The sequence below is a fragment of the Bombus vosnesenskii genome, unplaced genomic scaffold (assembly GCF_011952255.1).
Source record: "Bombus vosnesenskii isolate JDL3184/JDL3185 unplaced genomic scaffold, Bvos_JDL3184-5_v1.1 scf7180000016261, whole genome shotgun sequence".
Taxonomy (NCBI): Eukaryota; Metazoa; Arthropoda; class Insecta; order Hymenoptera; family Apidae; genus Bombus; species Bombus vosnesenskii.
In genome coordinates, this window is record NW_022884330.1 from 4254989 (window position 1) to 4276803 (window position 21815).

The window sequence follows — 21815 nt, forward strand, 5'->3', positions numbered from 1 at the left end:
CAGACCTGGTCGCGGGTATGGGTAAAAATTGTGCTTGTAGCGCGAAAGTTGTGCCAGCGGTCGTGCTCCAGCGGACGTTTATCATTCCTTCTTTTAATTACGCTCTAACGAGTGTTAAAATTGTGAATTACAGTTGTACGGGCAAGAAATCTGGACGAAACGTTTCGCGCGAAAGAACGAACTGGATTTTACGAACGATTTAACGAATCCCTTAGATATATAGGGTAAGAAACGCCAATCGGATTTCAACGACAACCGTAGTCGCTTTCTCAATCCATTAAAATCCGCCATATGACTCGCCGCGGAGGAAGATTAAAATTTCTTATAAGAGAATATTAAATAAGGCTTCAAATTATAATATTGTTAACGATCTACTAGAAAAGTACGCCGAGAGAAAATTAAGTGTCGAATCACGACGTTTTTCGTGGATTTCAAAGGAAATACTAGCTGTCTAGTGCGAACTTCGTTCGTGGTTAGATGAAGGATCGGAGATTATGGTCTTATCAGAGGTAGCAGTGGTCCATGGAGCTAATAATGCTCAACTTCGATTAATATATAGAGAATTAGGGTTCTCCCCAAAGTTTCCCGCCGCCCAGCCAATATTCCTGCCCTCTACATTCGAGATAAGCAGCTTACTTTTTTTATCCTCGCGTCGTAATACGTGCGATGACCCGTTAATCGACGTTTTTGGGATTCTGCTGAAGTTTTTTCTTCAATTTTCGCCACTATACGTTTGCCACTTAATACGTTAATAGATCTGATTTTCTTGAAACTTCGAATTTATGAATTCGCTGTATGCGAATTTCGCGTCTTGACTTTAACTTTTTACAGTCTTACGTATCATATTTCAAACAATTGTTAATTTCTATTTACTGTATCCGATAGAGTTCCAACTGCGGACGAATCTTAGATCATCGAGTCACGTTGTAATCAGTCACGCTTCTCGAAGTGAGGTAAGAATAAATAGAACTAACCGAATAATGAATCGTTCGGCAGAAAGAAAATTAATAAAGTTCGTAACCGGCGGTGCAGCGTGTACGTGATCGAGGGCATCGCTCGAACGCACGGCGAGACGAAGCTTATCAGAGTTGCACGTTCATTCGATATCAATCCTTTCGCTGACCTAGACTTCTCTGCGTTTGAGTATCGATGAACAAATTTCGATTGATGAAATCACGTGAAAATGATCGATGTCGATTACTCTTGTTCGTACTTGTCTCTTCTTCTCAACAATGCCGTCATTTTATTCTCTAAAAGACGATATCGATCAACTGGCAGCTACGATGAATAATTCACGAAGATTAACGATAAAGTTATACCGCTCTATTAGACCAGTAAGATTATTAAACCGTGTGGTTACTAATAAAATGGTTTCACTTAGGTAAACACTAATACCAGGCAATTAATACGAAGGCTAATAAAGCTCGTTCCTGATCAACGAAAAGAATTTGAACGAGTTTGTAAGCTTCTATCGGAAGAGTATAATTTCCTTCGTAATAAGTAATTAGAAGTATTCAAATTGTTCCAAGTCTTTCTTTGGTGGGAACAATTTTGGTGGAATAATTTTGTACAGGTTATGATAACTTTGTTAGAAGAAGATCGTGTCTAATGTATTAATTAGATCAGCCATAATTTATATGAAACATCGTTGGCCGAGAAGGCATTTTATCTTACATGGAAAAGAAAGTTCTTCCGACTGTTGGGAAACTTTTACGGCTTCTGAGAAACTGCTTGATATATAGATTGTGAAACGTGTCTGGCCACAGGCGGACTAATTCTACTTACGCTTTGCTTTGCTTCGTTTTATACATATTTTATATAACATATATTTTGTATTAGTCTCTTGCATCATAGTTGTATAGATTTACCGTATTCTACTCTCATCTTATTACACTTCTTGATTCGCGTATTATTTCGAAAATTATTTTCGCACAGAGTTGTTCGCGTTGATCACGTTTTGAACGAAACGACTCGTCTATTATCGTCGTGTTGTATCATGCGAAAGATTCGAAATAGTCTACGCTATGAAAGATCCTCTTGTGGCAAATGCCGATTCCAATATTCACATATCGAACCAAAGAACACTTCTCTTACTAAATTCTACTTTTACGAACTCGAGTTTTATCCAAACTCAGAGACCGCGTCGTATGTATTAGAGAGTCAGCGCGTGGTAAATCTCTAATTTGATGAGCGCGTAATGTAGATTTTATTTACACAGGTTTGTTGACCGAGACTGGAAAACGCTCTCCTTTCTTCGTCCTTTTTCCTCAGTCTTTTTTTACCAGAGATCATGACAGGTCAGGGGGAGGATGTGTTATTGTCGAGACGTTTTTCCACGCTACGAAAATCATTTCAGCGGTTCAGCTGGAAACGCGGCGTAATTGCATCCCAGAGAAAGTAATTAATTATGCAGGGATGGATCGAAGAAGGTCATTTCTCCTTTTTTTTTTACGGCCGTAATTCACGGTGCCTGTTTCCTCCTCCTACTCTCTCCGTGTTTCTTTCTTTTTTCGCTCCTTTTTGGTTTTCCCTCGAATCGTTTCCACAAAACCTAACCAACGTTTTTAGAATCTCTTTTTATATTCCTACTCGCCTCAATCCACTTCTTTCGTCTATTTCTTTGTTTCCTTTTTTTTCTATTTGTTCTTTTTTTTCATACCTAACCAACTTCCGCTGTTCGGAAAGCTCGTCGATCGATGGATCCGCATTTTAAAGCCGTGACTCGATAGATGGGCACTTTTACCTTTATGATAGCCACAGCATGTATGGTATCGAGCGGAAAGAACGCATTTAAAGAACAATAAAAATGGAGAAATATTCGAGTAGTTGCATGTCACGCGCAGACGAGAGGTCGTTCGATTTTAGAATTTACATGTTCTTTATTCGAGAACCGATGTTCTACAAAAATGAATTGTAAACAAGTTGGAAAATGTCACAGAATGAACCGGAAAGTTTTAGTCACGTAGAATGCGACAAATTGCTGCACACATGGCTAGCTAATCCAGTTAAGTTGACTATTGCCGGCAAGTAGTCTGGCCACGTTGTTATCCGTAAAACGAGTGCCGCTGGAAATCGCGGTCGATTAGAAAACGGCTGGTGCCACGATCTTTTTCGACGTGGAGCACGTGAACCCGGGCAACCAGAAAATCTCGTAATCGCTTTCGAAAGTCGAGCGTAATTACGTTTGTTCTGCGCTATTGACGCTCGATTTTTATTAGCCGATCCTGGCAACTGGTCTGGCGAAACGACTGTGGAGGGATGAGCGACAGCGAAGGAGTCGTCGAAACCACTATCGTTTTAATGTCAACAACGTTGATATTTTAGCGGATGAACGAAAATATCAAGATGATCAAGAAAAACACGATCTGTGTTTCAAATGATATTATCAAATTGGGAAACTGCCAAGTTGTTCTTCGATATATCGATATTGCACTCGGAAAAGTACAATATTCCAGTTATATATAATACGTTTAACATTTTTAAAAGTATAAAGTGTTAGGTTGTGCATCGATATATCTGACTACACAAATTTTACACGTTTTCTCTCTAAAGTTTCTCATACATACATTCCAGCTGCAGTATAACCATTTGTTTATTTTGTTTGTATTTGTTTGAAAAATTCAAGAGACATGCTCAAAAGTCATCAGAAAAGGACGTAATATGGTCTGAGATTTTTTCACGCAGCTATATTATTCGAAATTATCGACGAGTTCGATCAAAGAACCGACCCAAGAACCCACTAATCGACTTTAATATAAACAAACCGCAAGCACGCTAGAAAATAATTAGCTAGGATCGACACTATCGTGCATGCATCCCTACACCAAGCCAGCCGTTCCAAAACGGTACTGAACGATCGCTGGAAACGCTCTAACGATCGCCGTTGCATAAATTACGCTATCAAGAATCTCGCGCATACAGCACGTAGGCGGAACCGTCAAAGTCTCATAGAATTCCAAGAAAATTTATTCTGGCGCAGTTCCTTCTCCTCTCCATATCGTTGGCTTATAACGCGTGCACACTGAGGACAGAGCAGACAAAAGACGTAAGGGTAATAACACGATCTCGAGCGAGACGAGCAACGAGAGAGTGTCGCCCTCGTTCGCGTTTAAGTATTTATTTAACCGGTGAACCGGAGAACCTGGAACAGGAAGATGGAAACGGCGAAGAAGGCAGTACGATGATGGTAGGGCGAGGAATGCAAGGGAAAAGCAATGGGCGGACCACGCGAAACTCTTCCGGTCGAGACGTTCTAGGGGTATGAAAGTGCCCCATGGGCGTACTGCGGACTTTTGCCGGACACAGAAGTACCATAGTGGGGACCGACTAACAGACACGTACACAACCGACTTTTACCTGTCGCAATGTGCTCGCACCTTTACACTCTGTCTTTTCCCTCCTTTCCTCTTCTCATTTTCTGTTTCACCCTCTCGTTCCTTTTCTCATGTACTTGCACGCATCCGGCACACGTACTGCGGTCAAAATGGAGACTTTTTTATCCACGAATCTTGAGAGCAAAGCCTGGTGCACTGGCGGAATGGTAAAAAATTCACGTGGAGCGAAAATACGTCGATGCAGTTGTTATTGCGTTCGAAGTTGAAATAATTGCACCGGGATCGGAGCGGAGGTATTTTTATGGTTATCATATAATCATGGTGAAGACTGTACGAGGGAATAGAAACGTGAAATATTTTATTTTCCCTTGCGACATTCGACAAGGGGTGATACTGGGAAATATCGATAATTTAAAATATAGATACAAATATAAATAATATTAAATAAACGTAGCTAAACGTAAAGGTAGGAGTTCGCTGATAAAATTGAATAGCTAGAATAGAAATCGAATAAGCGATGCAATTTATGGTCAATCTACGAGTTTTTAAATTACAAATAAAACGAACGAAACATCGAACAAACAACTACAAAAAAAAAAAAAAAATGGTAAAAAGGATTAGATACGTATTAGCGTCGATGACACGCGTTACTTTTAATTTTCTACATTCGATTCGCTGTTCGAATTTCGTGCATACGATTCGATGTTAGTTTTGTTACAGGTGCACGATCTTTTGTACAGTCGCACACTCGCTTATGCTCTTGAAACTGAAACTTTGGGCCAACCCGTTCCTCCCTTCAACCACTCCACCTCTTCCTCCCCTCTCTTCTCTTCTCCATCCAGTGCACCACTCGTAATCCTAACGTTTGATTGCACCTATTACGGTTGAAGCACCTAATACGTAACTTTCGAGACTGGTGCGATAGGTCGGTGCACCAGTCGGCTAAAATCGATTTCACCTGCACTTCACCTTCCCTTCCGTTCGCTCTCCTGCACCCTTTCCTCTGGCTCCACCTGTTTCTCCTCGTTTGCTGTCTCAATTACGAACAAAGACGCGATGAACCTGCACTCCGACCCTTTTTGTCTTTTGTTTTTCTTCACGAACGGTGTTATTTGATCGCTCTTCGCGTTGATTATCCGCTAATGCTACCTTATGTTATTATCTACGATGAAAAGAATGCTAAGGCCCTGCAGAATTGTAACAAAAAGACGAATGTAACGATAAATACGTGGCTAATTACAAAACTAATCGCGGTTTATTTATTATCTGGTATCTCAAACGCTAATATTCCGCTGAAAATTGTAAATCGATTTATTGTTGACGGATTTGTACGACTTCCTAATTGCTTGACCGCGTTCAAACATTTTTATTGACATTTCTATTCCTTTGCTTTCCCACTATTCCGATGATACACCGTGTTCATCAATTTCGGCCAACGTCTGCCAATTTCGATTAACTTTTGCCGGCAGTGCGAGCTCGCATGCACGACTATCCAGATCGATCAGCTTCGACCACGTTTAATCGTTGTCCCGTTCATCAGTTTAATTACGTGTTATACAACCAGCCGTTCTGGGGATAGCAGTTTCATAAACGCTAGTATTCAAACGAATAGACAACCGAGGAATAAAGAGGTATCGTTTGCAATCGACGCATTGCTGACAACCAGACAGATTCGATAATGAAACGTACTCTTCTTGAACCGGTTATCGTTGATCATTCGGGCAATTAACGTGCTTACTACGGTCGACGAGTTATTTTTCGAGGCATGTATCGATAACGCGTACCTTCCTTCATTTTTATTTCTCTATATTCTGTATACTTTTTTACGAGTGCTGTGTTTCCCAATTTTTTTTTCTTTCTTTTTTTATCAATACATCTGACTGGCAAACTCTATTCGTTATTGTCCCAAAAATGCTGCCGATGCGTTTTCATAAAAGTTCACCGAATGTTTTATCGAACATCGGAACGTTTTCCCAGCCCGCCATTCGCGTATTTTACTCGAAATTTAGATTTTTGCGGCTTTCACCGGCGCGCAAGTTGATCTTGTCTTCCGCAGCCTTTCCCGTGAAAACTCTGTGGCCCTTTTCGAACAGTATTCCGACGATGTTTCATCAACGTTGCAGCTTCATCAGTTCCTGACGACAGAGTGATGCATTAGTATCAGTATCAGTAGTTTGGTATCTGTGTGTCATCAGAGCTCTGACGAAGCTATAGTTGCGCTGCTGTTAGGGCGTCGGTACGCCGTTCTGAAAGGAACTAACTCACACTCGCGAAACTCGAATAACTGCGACCAGGAATTAGTATGTGCGATATTATTTCCTATTTGCATCGATATTCACAAAGATTAAAGCGATAAAGAATTCTAATTACTATATAGCTGTAGATTATCAGAATTTTCACTGATAGAATACCTCGAGACGATAAGTTGAGTTCTTTACTATCTTTTTAATCAGCAGATACCAATAATTAAATTAGAAACCGCGAGATAGCGGTGCTTTGAATTCCTTCGACTCGTTCGCGATCATACATTTGAATCTTTTCACTCATTGACCGATTGCGACTCGTCAACCACGGCCAGGCACAGCATTAAGCATTCAAAGAGCCGACAAAAAAGTAGATGCATTTGCATCTCGCGGTGCAACTGCGACCTACCGGAAAAAAAATATAAATAATTCAACGGTTTTTGTGAGTGTGCCGAAGGGGGAGCCGATTTGGGTCGAGTTGGAGGTCGAGCTGGAGATCGAGTCGATCGGACCGTGCCAAATTGTCAAATAAATGCATGAAAAATGCTTGCGCGAACGGCAGCGAGCGTCAGGAAGAAGCCGGCGCTTTCAAACCGGAAGTTCCGCTGGCTGACTATGAAATTTCCATCGAAAATGACGCTCTTGCAATCGACTATCCGAAATTATTGAAGTCGTTCCCGTTCGCCGTTGAGCGAACGGTTCGGCACATCCGAAATTGAAAGGCGACCGATGTTGGTAATGTTAGTGGGAAAACTGCGGCGCCTGGGATAAGTAAATGTATTCGGATTGAATAAAAATACCGACGAGAGAAGAAGATCGGGTCGATGGTGTTTTGTATGCAAATTCGCGATGGTAACACTTTTGGAAAAAGCAGTGGGACGTGGTTTTGAATATTTGTTACTTGTTAATTTTTTAAGATGAATATGCATGTATGTTCGGATTAGTCGATATGTAACAGTTCACAGTTGTCCCGTTGTACGAAATGGTTAAAAATTTGTAGCTGTACATACTGTTCGCGTTATTCAATATTTTCGTCACACAGACATTGTTAAATGTTGTTATGGTAATGCCCATGAATTGAAAATATGTTTCTCTATTTTATTACGCTATCAACGGGTTGACACGTCCACTTCGCTAATCCGTTATCGTTTTAAACAGAAACTTCTATAAATACCTTCTAAGCCAGTTTATCGAATCGAGCGGCCTCTCATCTACAACCCTAAGCATATAAGCAGCTCGCGAAAGAGGAAACGAGAAAATGGAAAATGGAGTGAGATGCACGCAATATCGGTTTCAGAAGCTATCGTACGACTGAGGGAAGATTCGGTAAAGTGGTACATAATCCCGACGACATCGAGTGGTCGTAACATGAGCGCAATCATTAGCCAGAATATTCGGCGTGCAGTTTTGGAATATCCGGCGATCGAACAGCAGACAAATGGTATATACTGGTCCGGTAAGGAATCACCAGACTTCCAGCCTCGTAGGAGGGCATATCGGGAAAGTTTTAACGGTGCTTCATTAGTGAAAATAGTTTTGGCGCGGCGGTATTCAACAGCGAAACGTCCACCGCGAGACATTGCTAATCCGAACGTACGGTCGTGGAATAGTTGCAGCTGGTCGACGTTCCTCCGTGACAATAATCATCGACCAACCGTAATTGTATAAGAGACCCAAACATGGCGAACGAAAAATTCTATAATTATATTAGTTTGGCATGTCTAACGTCTTGAACACCCTGCGTCGTATGATCTGCTTTTCTCTTCCTTCATTTTCGCTCCAATATTTTGAAATTATTAATACGTAGTGGCGTATATGGCATATGTCAGTGCTGTCCAAGCTAAGCTCTATGATATAAGAAGCTGTCTATATAAATTCTATTACCAGAACATATGTATCAACGAACATAACTTGGCCTGAAAATGCGTTGATCTGTCTGCTTCTAGTGGCCGCGGGTAGAAGAGGACAAAGCCGCGTAAGGAGCTCTGCCCGTGGACAGCTCTGGCGTAAGTGATATATCAGCAGCTTTCCTCTCGATTCTTCCAAACAACCAACTCTCGTTTATTGCACAATTGTCATCTGAATATTCCATTATCAAAAAATAAAAACAAATTAGAAGGACGCAAAAATCGACGTCGTTCTCGTTGTACGGTTGCGTACCGAACAAGCAACGTGGTCTGAGAAGCGGAACATTCCATTTTTAACCGCGGTTATATTTTCATAACGAGACAGCTCGTAATAGCGGATATCTTTTTTGCGAACAAACGTCGTCAGTTGCGCGAAAAGTCGCTAAAGACTGTGGGGCTGTTGAATGGAGTATTTAGCGATTGACAATGAGGATTCAGAAAAACTGATACAGAAAACCGACGACTGTTCCTCTTTGGTCCGTCGATTCCCTGATTTTTTATTGCTCCTGGCAAAACATTTTCTTTTTTCTTTTCATTGTCTTTTTCGTTCCGTGCTCCCTTCTCCACCTATCCAGGTTCTCTCCTTGGGACTTGGCTCTCCTCTCACCACGCCCATCCTGTCGTCGTTTGCATAAAGTGGGCTATCTGCGCTTTTAATATACGTAAATGAAGTTACGCTGCGGAACTAATCGTATTTACATGCGGAACGGCGATCTCCTTTGAGCCCTTGTCGCACTTATTACTGCAGTTTAGTCGACGAAGATCGTTTTACGGCGAAGATGCGACCGGCATTATAACGTGGATCGATCAGCGACTGATTTTGTTTGACTTCACGAACTCGGAATAATTGGTACGTTGGCGTTTCAATTTTGTCTGACCACGTACGGACTGATACCACTTACGAATATTCGAACGTTGTGTTTATTTCGATGCGTATGAACGAACTTTTAACAGGGTAACGACTTTTTATCGCATTATATTAAAAATATCGGTAGAAGGTTATTTATTTTTGGCTATTAATTAATTGGCTATTGATTATGAAAATGAAAAATTAAATATCGTTACGTTCGATTTACGCCGAATTTATAACGTGAATTCATAAATACGTTACACATTATAAATTCCTACTCCTCGAAGCTTCGATATCAAGCTAAAATTTTTCGATTAACGAAGACGACCATCCAATTTTCAGGTTAAAAAATTCAATTTGGAAGTTCAGAAATGATTTTAATTTTGAGGCGAAGCACGTGATAGTTTTCGCGAAGAATTCGTCTCTCGATTGGTCACGTTAGAGCGCGAGACGATCAAATAATTCAGATTGGAATCCCGGCGAATCGTGGCTCGATCAAAGATTTTCAATTACGTCAAGGAACAAAGTTTCGTTTTATCGGTGGTCCACGAGTCGCGTCTCTATGACAGGAGGGGATTACGCCATTACACATTAATGAGAGCGAGGCTTCCGCGTAAGATACGTACGAATGAAAGATAAACGCCATCCTCACGAGACACTGTTTGCAGAGCTCTCATTGTACGTTACTTGAGAAGTTGCCGCAACTACGTCGAAACGATATTCTTGCCAGGGCTGCCGCGGAAACTTTCGATGAGACGTGACATTTTGTCGTTCCTCCGCAATCATGCTTAATTAATTATCGATCGAGCCTCGCCCGTTGCTCCCTCCCACACCCCCGCTTGATAACTGCCTTTTCTTTCGTAAATTTCGATCAGCAAACCGTGTGTTTGATTTAGAAATTGTTACGTGAAAGTGTATCGTTGATATAAATCATCTAAAGTAGATTTGTCGTAGTTGCAGTCGTCTTATTACTTTTTTATTTGCTTTCAATCGCCAGTAGTATATACCGTCATCTGTAATAAAAAGTTTCCGATAAAGTACTGTGTGACAAGATTAATCCATTAAGAGGCAACGTTACGTTCGTACATTTCATTTTAAAGTTTTATTTCAAAACTTCTCAAAGCCACTTTGATCCAGTTCTGTGATATTTCATTCGAGAAAATTTCTAAAACTGAGAGGCATAAATAAATATCAAGTCCATTGGCAATACGAATATTCGTACGTAGCACTATTTGAAGTTGAAACGCATAAAATAATCACTCGCGTTAGACAGAGAGCAACAGTTACAAGAGACGAAACGTTGATTCGATTTGACACATAGGATCTGAATTTCCTTGGGATTTAGACAGTGCGTGTGAGAATATCAGTCTGGTATTATCGTCTGCCACAACGAACGTTGCATTTCGGTCACGCACGATCGAGTATTATCGTTGTCATTGTTATATCGAGTATTCGTGAGGTAGCGAGCATACGGCTGTAATCGTGGTCTGGAGCAGCGCTTACAGAATATTGCGGCCCCGAACACGCTGTATTGAGATACACATATCGATAACGGACTACGGATAAGCACGCTCTAAGAGCTTGGTGAACCGCTGATCCGACTTGCACCCGCAGTTCTAGAATGCACTGCCGCAATTAAAAATATTTATTCGCGTTGCGAGTGTGGTAGATACGATTATGGATTCTAAGATTCTTACGGCGATTATCCCGACGTACATAGGAAAGATTTATAGCTTTTGTTTATATTCGCATATCCGCGGTGTGATCTATAGTTTAGAAGTTAATTAGTTGCTAGAATGCAGCGGTGTTCCCAGTACACTTTAAGCAATTAATATTATCATATATTTATGAACTTAACACGAACGAAACCCACGATTAACTTTTATCTGTAATTTAACGCTTGCATGTATTATCAAGTGGTTGCAAAGATTCATTCCATCCGTGGTAAAATCTTTGACAATATCTTTTCTCGTTCATCGCACTAACGAACGACAGGATATTCGCACTGGTCTAACAAATATACCAAAAGCGCCAAATCTATCCATCCTACTAATACTCCAACTAATTCACTAACCCTCTTCTCTTTTCTCTTCTTTTCAGATACTGTGTAACTCACCCCCACTAACACCTACGCTTCGTCCAACAACGAAAGCGCGTTAATCGCGTTCGAAATGACTTCTCCGTCGATGTAACGAAAAGGGATTTAGAACGAGTCGCGCGCGAATCGTAGTCGATCGAGCAACACGAGCGGTCGTCGCGGTCGTTCGTCGCTCGAGATCGAACATGCGAATTTCTGAAAATGCGCAGGACGAGCAGCAACGGTTTGAAGCTCGACCTGACGGAGAACACACCAGGTAGCTCGTTATCGAGGCTGCCTAATTTAGTCGAGCATGCGGAGACCTGCCAGGCGTTGTCCACCGGAACCGGTGAGAATTTAAGCAGCAAATTGCCAAACGTGGTCGAAGGCTCGATGGACTATGGTAGCGAGCGTAGATCCTCCCGGTACCTCGAGTACCAAGATTCTAAGCCGTATCAGGATGGCCAGTCGGCATCGGGGTTGCCCCCGTATGAGCAGGGCTACCACGATCAGTCGAGCAGGGGCTACAGAGGCTACGAACGAAAGCCATACGACAGGGAGGATATTGACCGATACGATAACAGAATTTATCCAGAGGATAACCTGAGGTACGATCGTCGGGGGGATCAGAGAACGTATCAGGAGTCGGACTTGGACGCGCCGTACGAGAGAAGCGATGCCCAGAAGCTCAGCAGGACTTATCCTACGGAACTTCAGGAGGCAGGTGGTAGGCGATACTCGAGAGATTTAACAGATTACGAGTACGCGTCTAGATACGCGGAAGAAACGTTGAAGCTCGAGCCGAAGAAAGATCACCATCACCATCATCATTCGGGCAAAGTGTACGAGCCGACTCCGTCGAAAGGCTATGAATCCGGGGTGAAGACGCACGATTCTGCTTACGAGTTGTCTTGCGCCGCGCAGCAAGACCTTTCCGGCAGAAAATACGAAAGTAAATATCACTCTGTCAGTAAGATGTACGGGACACTGCCGCGATACGAAACGGGTAAATCGTACGAGCCTAGATCGTACGAGTACGAAGAACAGGCCTACGAAACCGGTGCCAAGCCGTACGACTCGAAGTACGAGTTGACCAGCTCGAAGAGTTACGAGAGGGCCAAATACGACGGTTCTTCGTCCTCGAGGTATCAAGATAAATCGTACGATCAAACGTTGAAGATCGGTGAATTGGGTTCCTCTTCGTCTGCCGCGTACGCTAGAAAGACTCAGGATCAAGAGGAGACAAACGCGGAAAAGATGAACGGATACAGGAAGAACAATTTCGAGGCGTACGGCGTTTATTCGGATCCCGAGGATGATCATGGATTCTTGGCCGAGAAAAAGACGCCACAGTATCCGTACAAGGGCGTAGTAGTGAATGTTAGCGGGGAGTCGAGCGTCATTGACCAGAAACGTGGGAAGGATAGCAGGCAAACGGAAGTCGTCGGGAATCCTTGGTGCAGGCCTACCATACTGTTACTCCTTTTGGTCCTTCTTGTTGTTATCTTCGTGTTCGTCGCTGGAATTCTACTGTATCTAAACTGTGAGTCATTTTGCTTATATCTCTTCGCTAGTTTCCATTCTATCGGGCTTATATTTTACAAGGATTTTCAAATGGATACATAGTTTGCATTATGAACATATTCGGAATCGCTTGATACGATTCCGAAACGCGAAGAGTCTTAGTAGTTAGGAATTTCTTATATTTACGACCGAGAACGTAACGAGAAAATTGTTGGTACGATAAAGACAACAACGGTATCTTAAAGGAATCGGTATTCTCGTTCAGATTCCTTCTTCGCCGTGATGTTTACTCAAACCAGTTGCTTTCTTTGTGCCTGTACATTTATTTTAGAAACGATGAGAGTCATTTAAAGTTATAGGTCACGTTCCAGGGAAAACGAATACCGCTAGCTAACAGAGAAGCTTTGTTAAAGAAAGATACGAAATTAGCAAAGTTTTCTCGGCTATGGCTACAAAGACTCTTCTCGTTGTTGGAACGCGTGCTAATAGTAGGTCTGTTTCGATAGCGGATGTTCTTTTTCTTTCGTTTCCCGTTATTTCGTTTCTTCATTTCGCGTCCAACCGATACCAAAGGGCCATTTAGTTAATGAGCATCCGATACCAATTATTTACGGTCGTCCATGTGACCGCCATAATAATGGACGGCGACGACGACTACGACGACGACGACGACGGCAACAGCGACGTCGACGACACGTGCTGACGATACGTTAAGCCGGAACGGTTGCTGTCTCCCAGCCAGTTTTATATATCGAATTTGACATGCCCGGCACGTACGGACTTGCCACTAGCGAAACTATTCGGTCGGAATTACAATGTGAACGGTAAATGGAAGAAGAGGGTTTAAAGAATAGAGGTGGACAAGAGTGACGTACACCTTGGGAATCCATTTTGCTCCACAGTGAATGTTCGGACGCACGATGTACGGGATACCGCACCGAGTGAAATGTATTAAATTTTCCTTTCGACGCGGTTGTCGGACTTGGAAACGATTTTTGAGCACTTTGTCAGATTCTTTGGAAAATTTTCCTCCTTAGTTACTGCCTATGTAACTACGCTTTTATTCGTTACTCGCTCTGAGTACATACCTGAAAGCATTTGAAATTTGATGATTTTGCGTTAGATTGGGAATATTGTGGCAATGATAGAAATTATTTAGACCAGAACGATAGATACGATATAAATTGTTTGAAAAATATTTTAAAAAATATAAATTCATATTATATTTGAAAAAGATAATTTTTACCATTCGAAAGAATGTGTAACTCGTTCTTTGATGGTCATACGTTTAGAAGAAGTAGATATTATTTAGTTGCAATCAAAATTTATTTGACTGTAAGACACGTACGCAGTAAGCGTGTAAGATGGTGAGAGAAAACAGATGTCAGGAGAATCATTGGACATCTTTCCCTGCTCGTTTACGAGGTAGCAACACGCCCGGGAACCGGCATCATGCTGTGCTCTCTAGAGGAATATAAACTGACTCATTTTGAACCAGCTCGTCGTTCACCTATGACGTTTGTTCTATGTTTTGATTCGAAATTCAATTACAGTTTAAAAGCGCATGTAAAACGATGCTGATAACAATATATAATTTAATATCGTTCAATTAGTCTAGTCAATAATTAATAACTTCCTTGGTTACTCGTGAAAATAATTCAAAGCATATAACACAGGATTGTGATTATCAATTATCTAAATTACATTTTCATTAAATTAATCAACGAACGCTACAAGTGGTATGAATATTTATTTGTGCGTGCGAGTGTAATTTAGTCGTAGATTAAAATTTAAGGAGTGCAGGTAATTCTTTCATTTTCTATAACGTACGTGTACGTAGAACGTACAAATATTTGGCATTGCTTACAAATATTTTGACAGAATATACTTTATTAGATTTTGTTGTTGAATACAACAATGGATTCAGAACGTTCCGAGTTTCACAATTGAAAAATAAATAAATGTCTCATTCCGAGATTCATATACGTGTTGTCCCATTACGGTAGGTACCCGTTCTATAGATCAGTGACTCGATCAATTACGTTTGAGTATCCATTCTTATACACACATAGAATAGTTCCACAAAAATTATCATCGTAGATATGTTATAATTTATCGCACTATCTCTTCTGCGTTTTATTATTTCTACATATCTACGTTAGGTGTCTGTTTGGCCGTGCGTCATTCGTTAAAATCTCTTCTGTGGTGTTTTCGGAGCCGTCGGTTCGATTCGGCAAACGTCGATCGGGAACAATGAAAGCGAGAGGGCGAGCAAACGAAATGCTGCTGTCGAGAAGAGGAGAGGAAACTAAAGAGAGAGAAAGAGAGAGAGGAAGAGTTTTCACACAGTGGCCAGGAGGCATCGGGCATGGACGTTTTCCCTTGCGATTTCCGAGCGGTATCGTGTCGGTACTTTCGACGAACGATGACCGCATGCAACGAACAGAGAGAAGGTTCTCTGTCCCTGGACGAGAAGACCGGAAAAATAGCAAGTTGAAAAGGAGGGTCGGTAGCAGACGCCCCTCCTGTTCTCGACTATTCCGAGTGGCTGCATTTGGCAGCAGCCGACAGGGCGTTTGAGCGATTCGGTTTATTTTCGGGTCAAGTTTTCGTCCGACCGCTTCGCAATCAGCCATTGCATTGTCCAGAGGACAATACATTTACTGCGAGCAACGGCGTAGGAATTCGTCGAACGCCAGGCAACTCGTTCACCTTCACCCACCCCTCCGTGATCGTCAACCGCTCTCGTCGAACGTCGTATTTTCGGTCGGGATTTTCGGAAATTCGATTTAACCGGCGACGTCGCGGCGCGTCGTTTCGCGCCACCAAACTATTCGGATATCGAGTCGGTTCTCATAGAATTCCGTGATAATTGCCAAACCGACAGTCGACGCAGGTGTCTTTTACGTGGCGTCGATGCGCTTCTGGTTTGTCGTTTGTTTAAACCAAGCTCCATAGTGTTGGAATCGTTGGTGGAATCGGTTATATTTCATTACGGAGAATCAATATGTTTATTGAATAGGCGCGAGAACGATGGAAGAGCAATTTGGTTGGATGATGTTTGATAAAGATTCGATTTGTACGCCGGAGTTAGTTGTAATTTACAAGAATTTTCAGACATTGACGAATCGCAGTGAAATGTATCATACGTCGTTGAACCGAGGAAGATTTGTGTTACGAGTTGATACGCGACACAGATAGGCGATACTGTTATATGACAAGGCATAAATTTTATCACCCCTTTTGCGACGAACCTTTCAACTCGAAGTTGACAGAGTCGCTGTATTTTATTATAACACGTAGACACTCGGGGTACAAATGCCTATCTCTTGCGAAAAAGTAGATTTTTCTTGAAAATACCGAGGGATAAAATGTCACGAATCAAGTTATTAATAACACGGATGATAAGCGCCTAATTTGAAAAATACTGTGCCGTGATCGTCAAACATGACTATAAAATCCTTGCTTTAATTCCACACGAAATGGTGTGTCATATACCTCAACCGCGGCCGCCTTTCAAATTCCATCGACTCACGTTTATCTTCGCTTTGTAGTAATCGTATGCTATTTAAACGTTTAGCTGCTCTTCGTTAATTTGGCGCGCAACATGTCGAGAGATCGCTGTATTTTGCAATCGTAATAGTCCCGTAATCCGACTTCGTTAATATCATCAGTCTTGTACCTCGTGCAACGTACGGGGCAATGAGTTAAATCGTAAGCTCTATTTTACGTCTGCACCTAAATTAAGGGTGACTTGTATGCATCGATCACGGAAATGGGCCCTTGAAAATCATGATTCGGGACTTCGCACCCGCATTTTCTTATCTTCCCATCTCACGCGAATTCTCCAAAGTCGCGGAAGACGAAGGAAGTTCAATCTCGACTGAGTCAATCTCTTTAGTCGAGGATAGAGCGTCGGACGCGATGAAATTAGAGACACCTGGTATATATGCGGCAGCACTACGTCGTGCGGCATGCGGCGTCGAGAAGCTTTGGCGCAGGATGAGGATTTAGTATGTAAGGCACGTGTTCGCATCTGCCTTTATGAGCGTTTCCCGCGATTCCAGCGTTTCGTCCTCATTCTCAGGCAACCTTGCAGCAAGGCTTCGAGGTGGGCTCAGGGTTTTGGGATTAAGGGCGTCGCCGATCATATTAAGGCCGGAGATATCTCATCTGCTCCTTATCCGGCGGGCTACGAGCCCGCCAGTAAACTCCGCTGCGTTTGTTCCACATAAATTACAAGGACTTTGCCCATAGCACGCGATGTCGTTCAGTGTGTACGCGGCCTTAATGCCGGAAGGTCTCGTCAAACTTGCTATATCGTCGTGCCGGGACGAACAGTTTACGAGACGACCGGATAAACCGATTTTAACATTGGCCCTCGGGATCAGGCTTGTTCGACGACGTTGTAATTGCTTTTCGGATTATCGCCGTTGAACTGAAACTTTGACTCGGTTTTTTCGATCAATTCACCACCGCTTTTGATGAACGCGTGTTACGTTGTTGCGGGACCTAGGCTAAACTTTGTTATATCGATGGCGGGAAAGGTTTCACGTGGTATGCCGATAATCCTTCTAAACTATACACCGAGAGTAGGAAATTAGAACGTGTATTAACACGTTCGCTGTCCCTGTTCACAGAGAGATTCGACCGCTTGAATTTTAATAACTTTCCAAGATACGATACATGTCGTTGTAGTGCTGAACTAAACGTAATACATTGCTTCTTATACTACGCTAAAGTATCTTCATAAACGTATTTGCGTTATTGAAAGTGGAAACGCAAGGATTCCAGTTACCTGCTACGTTACGGGACGGAATAAATACAAGGCTGGAACTTTCGAACAAGCGTAAATATGACGGATAAATTTAAAGATCTTCTCGAACGAAAACGTTCTTCAAATTCTTTGCACGTCCTAGAATTCTAAGGGTATGCCAGATATCTGAGAATGGCAGTTCCAGATAGAGGATGTAGTCGAACTACAAAGTTTCTGATGTGAAAATGTGACACTACGCGTGTGAACTATGCTCGACGTATAGCGGAAGCAACTTCGCTAAATCTCGAAGAATATTTATCGCTCCTTTCTTGTTCCTTGTCCTAATCAGTTTATATGTTGCTAGATATCCATCAAACGATCGAAAACTCCATCATCATCCACATTTTACAATCAAACAAATATCCGCGATAACTTGCTCCGGTTCTTTGTTTCAACGCGTGCTTGGAAGCTTAATAGCACGACTATTCGCGAATTCTCTAAAAATCAAGAAGGTAAGGCATAAAGAGCAGAGTGGATGGCCATTAATCAAGCGGAGTGACACATGTTACTGAAAATCCGCGAAAACCGGTCTATCGGTTGGAATTTCCCGCTCTCGGCGGCCGTCAATCCTCTTACTTGGCTGTCAGTTGGCGAGAAAATTGTATCCTGCCATTGATACCGTTGGTAACGCACGCGTTTCGTTCGGAGGCCATCGGGCTCCTCGACGACGCGATGCGTCCAGGGCAACGAGACGGGAATGTCGAGCGAGAAGCAGCCGACGGACGAAATTGGATCCTCGGTTGCCAGGAAAATTGCGAGCGACGCTGTTTCGCGCCTTGCCGAGCCGGGATCGCGTTTTACGGAATAGCCGAGGAAGAAACGAAAGCCTGCACGCGTGCCATCGTGAAATTTCACTCTCCGAGCGATAAACGTTCCGTAACCGCTCGTAATTGCACGGCCATCAAGTGTTTTCACTTGCAACCTGGAAAAGTCGAGACTGTTCAGAGTAATGTGAAATTCAAGCCACGCGTAGCCAAGGATGAGAGTGGAGGTTTCGTTGAACTTTCTGTTATGGAAGATCTGTTCTTGATGTTGAAAAGAATTGACGTTCACGGAAATTGTTATGGCACGGGGATCCAATAGAATTTGCGGATATTTCCTAAGTATGGTAATTGAGTCGACTGGTTGTTAAGATAAGGACGTGTCCTGTCATCGATTTTTTGTTACGATCAAGAAAGATCCATGTTAAAAATGAATTTACGAAGAGTACGACAAATTATTCCAGAATAAAATAGAGATTCAATTTCTCAGCTTCGTAAATTTAAAAGGAACACCGTGGCAATAAATTTCTTTAATTCACACTGTTGTGAAACAACGAAACGGGATATGTACTATACACGATCTAAAGAAAGTAGGAATACGATTTTCCACTTCTATGGGAATCGTTCCCTAGTATATTTGGACTGTACACGACTGTCAGGAACTTGAGAATTCTCCGACGAGAAACGATCGTGATACGGTTTCTCGCGAGCAGTTACGCGTTTCTTCGATAATACGATCCCTATCGTCCTTCTTTCGTTTTCCCCGAATACAGAAGCGCATCGGCTGAGAAGTTTCTTATTGCCGTACAAAGTTCTCGCGGAGAAACGATGTTAAACTGGCAAACGATTCGGCAACTTGCCGGCGAATATACGTATAATATCCGTGACGGTTCATACCGGATTATATTCATAGAAGCGTTTTATAAAACAGTAGAGTTACTGCGCAAAATAGAAGGCGTAACGCATATGTCACAGAGAGGACGACGAACCTTTTTGTATCTTGTCGACTAGAACTTGCAACGATATTTTTACAACTGAATTTATCACGCGGATCATGTTCGAGACGCGATACTTTCTTTTTTACAACGATTCAAAGAAATTATCGAGAATTATACAGTAGCTTATCAGTGCTTCTTAATTGAAATCAGTTTCTAATTATCTTTGAACATTTTAGAAAAGCTTATCATCGCCTGAGTAAAAACGAAGAACCACGTATATCATAAATCGTTTCTACGGTTCTGAACATTACGCAATCGCGTTAAAAATATCGATTCGCTATAAATCCAAGGTAAAATCGCAGGACCACCGACAAGTAGCTTTCTATCGGTCTCGCCAAGATCACTGACTTCTTCGACACAGAAGGGGAAACAGAAAGGGAAGAGCCAATAGGGAAAAAGGTCGCAGCAATCGGCGGCGATCGGGATTGTTCGCGAGTTACCGAGTTCGAGTCAAGATTAATGTTAACTTCGCCGTAGGAGTTAATAAGTCCGAGACCGATAAATCCCGCTAACTCCTCGTCCCTGTTCTCTTACTTTCCTTCCCGTTTCCTCTTTTCTTTTCCCTCATTCTTCTCGTGCCTGTGCACAGCCCCTGCTGCTCCATTACAGTCCTCGTGACCGGTCGCTTACGCGCCGTCCCCAATCCGTCGCAGAGCTTTGAGAAACTCGAAAACTTTCCTGACGAGAAAAAGCCGACCGTATCAGCCGTCGTCTCGGCAAGAAGCTCCCGACAGTCCTTTCTAGGATCATTTCAGCCGTGAATCCTCCAATGTTTTGTCGCGATTACTTGTATCCAATAGTTTTCATATTACGCGAAAGCTACACAGTTTCCTCGTCATTGTTTGTCGTATCACATGCTCGTATACCACATTGCTATGCGTAACTATAATCCTTTGAATGCTAAATACTCTGAACACGAACTGTTTAGTCAATAACGAAATGTTTCTATATTTTCTATTTAATTGTTTTTCAATTTAAACTGTACCATTTTTTGAACAGACAGACCACCGAAGATTCTCCGCCTCGCGTAGTTGAAATATTTAAATACGTTTGAAAGAGATAAACTAGCGACGAAAACGAGGAGGGCAACTAGAAATTGTGTAGGAACAGCGATCCGACACGGTCAGCTTTCACGTTTCTACAGGAAGAAATAGAACGGAAGTTGGTCGCTAAAGAGGACTCTCTGGAAAAGCCCTGTCAGGGAAGCTGACGTTTAATTTAATAAATGCCGCGCTGTCGTGTTCTTTCTTTTCGCTTCTTTCCTTTGCGACTCTCATGGAAGGGCGTTTCCGCGCCATTTCCTCCTGGCGCTGGTAACTGCCATTCCGTTGCCGTTTAAAATTTCTTCGGAAAAACTACGCGAACCTGGACGAGGTGCAGCTTATTAAAGGGGTCGAACTCGTAGGCACCAAGTTTCTCGTAACTTTGAAATTTCTGCTTCGTACTTGCTCTCGTTTAAGCTTAACACCACAGTGTCAATTTTTATCTTTCCTTTCGTTCTTTCCTTGTTTTCCCAGGGATAGAATTTAAATTGCGAGTGATTATTTGCCAATCTACTTCTTAAAAAATGTACGTCAATCTTGAATTACGGGAGCAGATTTTTTAAAGTATTTCCGTTTCGCTGTTTTGCTTATTTCATTAAGTATTTTATATGGATCTATGAGTAAGAATTTGTAATTTTGTTATATAATAAAATGGTACTGGAGGTTTAGAACAACATAGGCATGCAATATCAATCGAAAGTTTTTCCTACTGAAACAACTTGGAACGAAAATTTGTTATACCGTAGTAGAATATCTGAGCACACAAATATCATTAATCCACTCCATGATATGTATTGTTTCATCGTTCTACGCCTTCATTCGATCATGTAGTATGTTTTCCAATTCTGTTGAGTAAGCAAAAGCCGCTGTAACGAAATAACGTAGTCTGGCCGATCACGGAACACGGTGTCAACCAGATACAATTTCAATTATTAGCGACACGAGCCTAATACCATCAGTGTCTATTGTTGTCACGGCTAATTGCGGACGGCTTAATGGAATTTCCGAGTAGACGGGAATCATGTAAGCTCAACAATGACGAATGTTGTGCGATATAAACTTATGACTGTTATAGAACTTCGGGATTTACCGAAATTATCTAGTTTATGTAATTCACTTTGGTGCCGTTCGCATGTACAATAGTATGATTTTCATGGCAAGTTGCAGTAATTTCTTCGAAAAAATACATTTTCCAAGAGGAAATTAAAGTTTCTTGTGGTGAAATCTACTGAATTATTTTAGATTGCGCTGCATTCCTCGAT

General features: G+C 42.1%; 2 protein-coding genes across 2 annotated transcripts in view; both read left to right on the plus strand.

The window, feature by feature from the left end:
* The window catches only part of LOC117241650, a 122077-nt gene extending 110448 nt beyond the window's left edge, over positions 1-11629 (plus strand). The window contains exons 2-3 of the mRNA XM_033507578.1: positions 8524-8583; positions 11435-11629. Of these exons, the coding sequence (XP_033363469.1) occupies positions 8524-8583; positions 11435-11445 (71 nt within the window). The 3' untranslated portion in view covers positions 11446-11629. The remainder of the gene's footprint in view (positions 1-8523; positions 8584-11434) is intronic.
* Positions 11630-11633: 4 nt separating this feature from the next.
* The window catches only part of LOC117241649 (agrin-like), a 262669-nt gene continuing 252487 nt past the window's right edge, over positions 11634-21815 (plus strand). Inside the window, exon 1 of the mRNA XM_033507577.1 lies at positions 11634-12954. Within this exon, the coding sequence (XP_033363468.1) occupies positions 11634-12954 (1321 nt within the window). The remainder of the gene's footprint in view (positions 12955-21815) is intronic.